The 9,329-nt window shown below is 48.6% G+C and overlaps 1 protein-coding gene across 1 annotated transcript; it reads left to right on the plus strand.

Moving 5' to 3' along the window:
- The first annotated feature begins 8,093 nt into the window (after positions 1 to 8,093).
- LOC134399707 (olfactory receptor 51E2-like) lies at positions 8,094 to 9,050 on the plus strand. Its single transcript, XM_063127793.1, has one exon. It carries the CDS (start codon positions 8,094 to 8,096, stop codon positions 9,048 to 9,050), a length of 957 nt encoding a protein of 318 aa, XP_062983863.1.
- Positions 9,051 to 9,329: the final 279 nt, after the last annotated feature.

Raw genomic sequence — 9,329 nt, forward strand, 5'->3', positions numbered from 1 at the left:
CTGTGTGAAGAAGTCCTTCTTTCTATCTGTCCTCAATCTCCCACATTGGGTTCTATTTTGAGAAAGGAACAAAAATGTCTCCCTCTCCACATTCTCCACACCAGGCATAATTTCGTCCACCTCTTATCACGTCTCCCCTCAGCCTCCTTTTCTCCAAGCTAAACAATCCCAGTTGCTATAACCTTCCCTCATAGGGGAGATGCTCCAGCCCCTTAATCACTTTAGATGCCCTTTTCTGCACTTTTTCCAGCTCTGTAATATCTTTTTTTAGGTTTGGTGACCAGAACTGTACACAGTATTACTAAGAGTGGTCGCACCACAGACTTGTATAAAGGCAGTATGATACTGGCAGTTCTTTCTCAATTCTTTTTCATATAATGCTTAACATGGAGTTTGCCTCCTTTGCAGCAACCGCACACTTGGGGCTTGTCTATACAGCTTCTTTACCCCGACCTAAATGCGCATATTCACGTTTTAGGTTATATGACGCATCCGTCCATTCGCCTCAGCGCCGGGTTTTAACTGCAATAATGAGCATCTTCGCATTCGCAATTTACCGCGACTTTTACATCAGGTGGGAATCTACACTGATGTTATTCTAACGTTTTGAATGGGTTACTGTGACACACAGCATCACGTGACCCTGGGTCTCTACCGTTGTAAATGAGTTGTACTTACAGGTTCTATTTCTTAGTTCCAGCGCAGCTACAGATCCATGTGCCTCCTTCTACCAGTAATTTCCCTCTTCCTCTTCTCTGAGAGTAGCAGAGCTGCTGGGTTTGCTCCGCCCACTTCCTGTTCTCCTTCCTTCGCCCCGTTTGCTATCTTATCTGCTACAGCAGATAAATCACACCAGCGTTATACTGTGCAATCACTGACAATTGCATGCAAAGGACTCAGAAGTTTTCCACCTTAGAATCTGCTTTTATTGTGAAGTACTCCCAGGCATCCTGCCTTAATTGTGCTCCTTTTGCAAAAGATTTGCCCAAGCCGCCGCTGGGGCGCAGGAGCAGGATTTTAAACAAATGCTTACATCTGCGTAAGCTTTATAGATAAAGACACCAAAATTGGCACAGTAATTCAAATACCAAATTTGAATCAAATTGGGTCAATGGTTGATTTTTTATGATTTTTTAAAAAACATTTCCCCCCTCTTTGCAAAGGAGCTGAGGATCGCTCAAAGGATCGCTGTAGCTCCGTGCAGGAAAATTAACAAGGGTCTCTGCTCCTAGTCCAAAACGGGGCTGCTGCTAAAAGTTTTCAATTTGGTCACCCATCCAAACCCTGACCAGACTCAGCCCAGCTTAACTTCAGCAAAGTGGCTGGCTCCTATGGATTCAGGCAATTCCCTGGAACTTGTGTTAAGATGTTTTGGGAGGAGGTTTGTGTGTGCTTGTGACTATTGTTGTTATTATTATTATTATTATTATTATTATTATTATTATTTATTTATTTATATAGCACCATCAGTGTACATGGTGCTGTACAGAGTAAAACAGTAAATAGCAAGACTCTGCCGCATAGGCTTACAATCTAATAAAATCATAGTAAAACAATAAGGAGGGGAAGAGAATGCAAACAGGCACAGGGTAGGGTAAGCAGGCACAGGGTAGGGTAAAACTAACAGTATAAAGTCAGAACAACATCAAGTTTTAAAAGCTTTAGGAAAAAGAAAAGTTTTTAATTGAGCTTTAAAAGCTGCGATTGAACTTGTAGTTCTCAAATGTTCTGGAAGAGCGTTCCAAGTGTAAGGGGCAGCAGAAGAAAATGGACGGAGCCGAGCAAGGGAAGTAGAGGCCCTTGGGCAGGCGAGAAACATGGCATCAGAGGAGCGAAGAGCACGAGCGGGGCAATAGTGTGAGATGAGAGAGGAGAGATAGGAAGGAGCTGCACTGCACTGCTGGCCCTGCACTGCTGGCTAGGAATGAGGCAGGCAGTGGGTGGAGCAAACCCAGCAACTCTGCTACTCTCAGAGAAGAGGGAGAACAACGGAAAGGATTGAACAGTGTGCCCTGAAGTACCGTTGCAGCTAAACGTAACTCACGCTAGTGTGCCCCGTGATACAGAGAACCAATACAGCGAACCACGTTAGAAAGGGACACTAGCAACGTTATAAGACTAGTGTAGATCCGGCCCAGGTCTGAGTTTGCACCGCATTATGGCTATGTGTCTTTGGGGGAGTCATGTTGGATTTTGACATGTGGGTGGAGCTTTGAGGATAGGATAACGTGATTTGCCCATTTCCCGATTTTGCACCAATCCGCTGCCTCCTTTGTTCGAGCCGATTTTAGTTTGAAGTCTCTCTGCAGAGCTCCGCAGAGAAAGCTTCTTAAAACAAATTTATTCCTCTCTCTCTCTCTCTCTCTTTCTCTCTCTCTCTCTCTGTCTCTCTCTCTCTAGCGTTTCTGTATCGCCCAATATACGAAGCTCTCTGGGCGGTTCACAAAAAGAAAGAGGGGGGGAAACGGGCAGCCAGATGAGGAGACATGGTCTGCTGCCTCCTTCCTTTCCCTCTATAGCCTCGGCGGCGGCAGCAGCCCCACGCACTCCTGGTTCGTGGAGGCTGTTTCTTTGAATTTCCTTACGGGGATAAATGATGTGACAGGAACAGCTATGGGAACAAAGCAGGAAACAGGCAGGCAGCCTCATTCCTTTCCCTCTGTAACCTCCTTCGTCCCTCCCCCCCCCCCACTCAGTTTGTGTGTTATATTAATCTGCGGAACTCCACAGATAAGATTTATAGCTTTGTTGGCTTCTACTGTTTATCATCGTATATGGGATAATGCGCATTATTTATTTATTTATTTAAAACATTTGTATCCCGCCCTAAATCATTAAGATCTCAGGGCGGCATACAGACAAAAGCATACAGTATAAAACAATAAATATACACAGCTAAAAACAAATTAAACCATGAACCAAGTTAAAACAATATGTAATTTAAAACTCATTATAAAAATAATAATTCAAGAAATAAATCGCTGCTGCTGCTGCAGTGTGACACTCTTTACCAACATTCGAATCAACGAAAAATCCAGTTTTTATTTGATGAGGAGCCATCCCGCTGCCGTATAGACGAGGCCTTGGTCACTAGTTGGGATGACTATGTGCTACCTCCGGTATCAGAGGTAGTAAGCCTGTATACACTAGTTGCTGGGAAACATGGGTGGGAGCATGGGGTCTTCTTATGTTCTTATGCATAGTTAAACTATAGAATCCACTATAGCAAGATGGTCACCATTTTGGACAGCTTTAAAGGAAGGTTTGGAAAAATTCCTGGAGGAGAAGGCTAACCATGACTACCAGTCCTGATGGCTATGCATCCGTATCCGCAGCAGTCTGCCTATGCTGGGGAACATGGGCAGGAGAGTGCTCTTGCACTCAGGTCCTGCTTGTGGGCTTCCCATTGGGGCATCTGGTTATCCACTGTGGGAACCGAATGCTGGATTAGATAGTTTTCGGAATGACCTAGCACAGCTCTTATGTTAAGCTAATTTAGCATGAGAACCTCAGAGTCGTCTTATTTTTTAAAAAAGACAAAATCCATCTGCTGCTTTTTGTTGATTCTACCAGTCTTTTTTTTTTTTTTTTTAAATTACATTCCCTATTTTGGAAAGGAATTTCCCCCCATTAAGGTCCTGGAGGCGGAGTGGGGTTGGGCACTTCTGTGTGTGTGCTTGATTTCCAGTCAGGGATGACAGGCCAGAGCAGAAGCTGCAGCCGAAACCTCCGGCCTGCCTTCTCCCCTGTGGAGCCAGTCAGAGCTCTCCGTCCGGAAGACACGTGGAAATGTTTGGGAGCTTCTGCAAGGGTACGTTTCACGCTTCATTCCTTCTCTGTTGTTCCTTCATTACCTGAAAAGCTTTGCATACTCCGTCTTCAATTTTGTTCTTCTTTGGTACCAAAGTTCAGCTGGTAGCGGATTTGAGGTCTTGTGCTGTTATCGACCTCTTAGTCTGTTGCAGCAGAAACAACAAAAAACTTCCTGACTGTTAGAGCAGTACGACAATGGAACCAGTGACCTAGGGAGGTGGTGGGCTCTCCCACACTAGAGGCCTTCAAGAGGCAGCTGGACAAGCATCTGTCGGGGATGCTGTAGGGTGGATTCCTGCATTGAGCAGGGGGTTGGACTCGATGGCCTTGTAGGCCCCTTCCAACTCTGCTATTCTATGATTCTATGATTCTTGAGGCACCTTAAAAACTGAACAGATTTGTTCTGTTAGACGCTTTCGTAGACCAGAGTTCATTTTCCCAGATGCACCAAGCACAAAAGCTTGTGCCATAATGCGTCTATCACATTTTAAGGTGCCACAAAACGCCTTGTTATTAGTATTGCTGTTCCCGTGGCTGCCTTAGGAATATGTCTCATTGAATCCATCTTATGGTCTTAAGCCTTTCAGTTGAATTTTGTGAGATCAGAATGGGATATTTTACATGTGTTTCCTTGTTCCCTGCCTCAAGGCTAGAGAGTGGGCTGCGCTCTGAATTCATGGTAACGACATAGAGGAAGAAAGAAAAACGCCTCCTCCTCTTCCTCCTCCTCTATATCCCACCCGCTTGTTTCTGAGGATGCTCTGCGTTTCTTCAGGTTACTAGTTTGATCCATGTCCCCAGCTCACACTGTAGGTTGGGGGTGGGCAGAAGGAGAATCTGCAGATGTTTTGCCCATTCAACTCTCAGAAGGCCCTGCCTAGGGTGACCCTATGGAAAGGAGGATAGGGCTCCTGTATCTTTAACAGTTGTAAAGCAAAGGGGATTTCAGCAGGTGTCTTTTGTATGCATGCAGCACCTGGTGAAATCCCCTCTTCATCGCAACAGGCAAAGCTGCAGGAGCCCTGCCCTCTTTTGTATCTGGCCCCTCTAGCATAGCTCCTGCAGCTTTAACTGTGGTGATGAAGAGGGGATTTCACGAGGTGCTGCATGCACGCAAATGACACCTGCTGAAATCCCCTTTTCTGTACAACTGTGAAAGATTCAGGAGCCCTGTCCTCCTTTCCATAGGGTCACCCTAGCCCTGCCAGGATGGCCAATGTTCAGGAATGCTGCTTGTTGAACATCTGGAGATCTTCTTTCTGCCCACCCCTGGTGTAGGTGACTCTGCAGTACAGCAGCACCTGTGGTCACCCACAGAGGACCTCTTGAATGAGGGCAGCAGCATAAAGCAAATGCTTTGGGGTGGGGGGCATAGCTGAGTAGCGGCCAACTCTTGGCAGCCCAGCTCCCGAGATCCAAGCCCAGCGCGTCTCCTTGGCCAGGGCTTGAGTAGCGAGGCTGCCTCAGAGCTGCCCCTGCTGCACTTCAGAGCGGACTGGCTGTACTGCTGGGCATGGTGGACCAGCGGTCAGACTCTATACCTAAGGCAGCTTTGTTTCGTGCCTCAGGGTGGAGCATCCTTCTATTGAGACGGCGGCTGCCTGCAAGTCTCCCCGCAGCGGTGACAAATTGGTCCCTGGGGCGGGGGGGGGGGCTGTGCTTGAAAGGCTTTCATAAAGGCTTCCTTCCCCTTGCTCACTGGAGTGAGCTCCGTGCGTCTCCAGCCAGGGCCACACGCTGGAGAATGATCCCTCTGCGACGAAGGTACGGGGCCTGGGTCAGGAGGGGGTGTTCTTGCCGGTTAGATCCAGGGGTGTTGCATAGCCAGACTTTGAGCATCTGGAAGACTTTATGTGCTCCCTAGGAACTGGCACCCTCTCTCACGGAGATGAAATGGGGAAATGACTCGGAGAAGATGTGCTCTCTGTAGATGCCGGCCGCCTGAGAGGAAAGCCGCCTCGCAGGGCCAGTTTGCAGGTTCATTTTGAAAAGAGGTTTCAAAAGCTAGTTTCCCTGTCTGCCAAGTCCCTCGACCCTTTCTGTGTCTGCCCAGAGCCCCACCCACCCACCGAGAGTGGGGGCTGCACCTGAGGGTGGAAGGGGCAAGCCCCTGCCCTCTGGGCCATTTCTTTTTAAAGCTTGGCCAGAGATCTCATTTTAAAATGGATAACGCCTCGTTGTGAATGCAGCCACGACAACTGCGTGTGTTACATGCGTGTGCCTGGTTGTTTGTAAAGCCCCCAAACAGTCCTGAGTGTTGTATACAGGGGTTTGCGTTCTTACAAAGCACTGAAAAGTCACAGTCAGGAAAAGATGTGGCCGCAGCGGCTGGGCCCGCCATAAGGCATGTGCCCGTGGTGTGTTTTGTGCGCAGATGCATCTCATAGAATCATAGAATCATAGAATAGCAGAGCCGGAAGGGGCCTACAAGGCCATCGAGTCCAACCCCCTGCTCCATGCAGGAATCCACCCTAAAGCATCCCTGACAGAGGGTTATCCAGCTGCCTCTTGAAGGCCTCTAGTGTGGGAGAGCCCACAACCTCACCAGGCAACTGATTCCATTGTCGTACTGCTCTAACAGTCAGGAAGTTTTTCCTGATGTCCAGGTGGAATCTGGCTTCCTGTAACTTGAGCCCGTGGGTGGTAACATCTCCTGTGGGTGGTAGCCACGGATCGTGCCTATTTCAATGCTTTCCAGAGGGACAGCCAAAACAACAGAGAGTCTTGTGGCACATGAAAAGCTAACACCTCTCTCCTGGCCTGAGCTTCCATTTTCTCCAACCTTCCCACACCCCTCAAGCATGCGTGTAGAAGATATAAATCTGCCAACGTGAAGCTGTCACTTCATACGGTCCACCAAAGCCTCCAGGTGCCACAAGGCTCTCCTTTGCTTTAATGCCGACTCACCGCCCTCTGCAGTTTGGTGATTCTTTTCATGTCTTGTCTTTTGACTTGTATTTTTGGTTGAGTCCCATGATGGGATTCTGACCGAATGATTTGAAAAGCAGACTTTCAGTACACAAATAACAGGCCCCCATGTGTTTTTCCCATTCCTCCTTAAACCCATTTTGCTAGTGGCCGTCCCATTCCCCCACCCACCCCCCCAGCACCGGCCATGCGTCAGGCAGGCTGTGCACGTAGCCTTCTGCACTGCACGAAGGGATGGACATTCTGGTTCCATGGGATTTATAGTAGTAGTAGTAGTAGTAGTAGTAGTAGTAGTAGTAATTTCCATTTATACACCGCCTATATGCAGAATGGCATGTTCAAACAATTTAAACAAGATAAAAACAATCAATGAAATAACGTACATAGCATAAAAATGTTAAGAACAATTAACTCCTCCCCTTTAAAAAAAACACACCAAAAAAAGACATGGTACACTTGATGGAAAAATGACAATATTGCTATATATATAATAGGTGAGGGGTTTCACGATGTATTTTCTGTTCTGTTTTGTTGATACTCACAATAAAAGGGGAATTTATATATATATTTTTAAAAAGAACAATTTAAAAAGTTAAAACAATCAATAAAACCATACAGCATAAAAACAATATAATGGTCAGCAATAAGATTCTAAAAAGGGAAGGCGTGCCGGGATAATGGAGTCTTTACTGCCTGCTTAAAGACATGCAAAGAAGTCAGCAGGCCCATTTCACCCATCAGGCCATTCCACGGCGGAAGGGCGGCAAAGGAGAATCATAGACAGAGCCGGAAGGGGCCTACAAGGCCATCGAGTCCAACCCCCTGCTCAGTGCAGGAATCCACCCTAAAGCATCCCTGACAGATGGTTGTCCAGCTGCCTCTTGAAGGCCTCTAGTTTGGGAGAGCCCACAACCTCACCAGGCAACTGGTCCCATTGTCGTACTGCTCTAACTGTCAGGAAGTTTTTCCTGATGTCCAGCTGGAATCTAGCTTCCTTTAACTTGAGCCCGTTATTCCGTGTCCTGCACTCTGGGAGGTCCTCTGGCGTGAGACTGCCCATCGCGCACTTGGCAGTCACGTCACATGACCCCCGAAGGACCTTGAGGGGCAGGCTGGAACGCAGGGCAGGAGGCGCTCCCTAAGGTGCCTTGGACCTAGACCATGTAAGGCTTGGAAGGTCAGAACCAGCACTTTATATTTTGCCTGGAAAGGAACTGGCAGCCAGTGTACCAGTTTAAGTTCTCAGGCATTTCATGGTTTACCATGACAGCCTACAGAGGTCCCCTTGACTCTGACATCATGAATCTTTCCTCTCCTTCCCTTTCAGCAGCCCACAGAGGATCCAGGCCGCCATGGCATCCACGAATGGAACCCCCTACGGCACCCCCTCATTCACCTTGGTAGGTCTGCCTGACCTGGAAGCGACTCATTTCTGGCTGGGCTTCCCCCTATGCGCCATGTACCTTGTAGCCATTGTGGGCAACTGCACCATAGTATTTGTAGTTAAAACTGAGCCCACCCTCCACACACCCATGTACTTCTTCCTCTGCATGCTGGCAGCTGTGGACCTGGCAATCTCCACTTCTACCATGCCCAAGATGCTCTCCCTTCTGTGGTTCGATGCCAAAGAGATCGGCTACAGGGCCTGCCTGGTCCAGATGTTCTTCATCCACTCCCTTTCAGGCGTCGAGTCCACCATCCTCCTGGCCATGGCCGTGGATCGGTATGTGGCCATATGCCATCCTCTGAATCACTCCACCATCCTCACCAACTCCGTTATGGCAAAGGTGGGCTTGGTGGCCGTGGTGAGAGGAGTCGCCTTCTTCCTCCCGCTGCCCTTGCTTATCCACCGCCTGTCCTGCTGCAAGTCCACCATCCTCACCCATTCCTACTGCCTCCACCAAGATGTGATGAACCACATGTTGGGCAGCAAAATGCCCAACATTGCATATGGGCTGACGGCCATCCTCCTGGTGATGGGCCTGGACTCCCTGCTCATCTTCGTGTCCTACATGATGATCCTCAAGAGCGTCCTACAGCTGCAGTCAAGGGAGGAGCGCCTCAGGGCCTCTGGGACTTGTGTGGCCCACGTGTGTGTGGTCCTGGCCTTCTACGTGCCCCTGATTGGGCTCTCTGTGGTGCACAGGTATGGGAAGGGCCTGAATCCACTGGTTCAAGTGACTATGAGCAACATCTACCTCCTGGTGCCCCCCGTGCTCAACCCCATTGTCTATGGGGCTAGGACAAAAGAAATACGGAAACGAGCATTAAAGATAATAAGGGTCGGAAGGAAGAGAGACCCTCAGTGAGCCTGTGTGTGTTTTTTCCTTTGAGGGTTATCTAGGAGTTATTCCACTCACAGCATATCAGGGGCAGGTGTGCTCAGGCAAGCTTCTAAGGCCTACTGGACACATGAGATTCAACGGAGCTCTCCACCATGTCCCTGCCTCTACAAGTCCCTCTTAGTAGTTGCTGGTGCCCTTGCTCCTGGGGGCCATGTCTCTTGTTGCCGGAGGCTGAAGCTCCCCCTGTTCCCCCTCCCGAGGCTGTACTCGGGGGTGGGGTGGGGGCTTTGCGATGCCAGCTAA

This window comes from Elgaria multicarinata, chromosome 5 (assembly GCF_023053635.1).
Source record: "Elgaria multicarinata webbii isolate HBS135686 ecotype San Diego chromosome 5, rElgMul1.1.pri, whole genome shotgun sequence".
Lineage (NCBI taxonomy): Eukaryota > Metazoa > Chordata > Lepidosauria > Squamata > Anguidae > Elgaria > Elgaria multicarinata.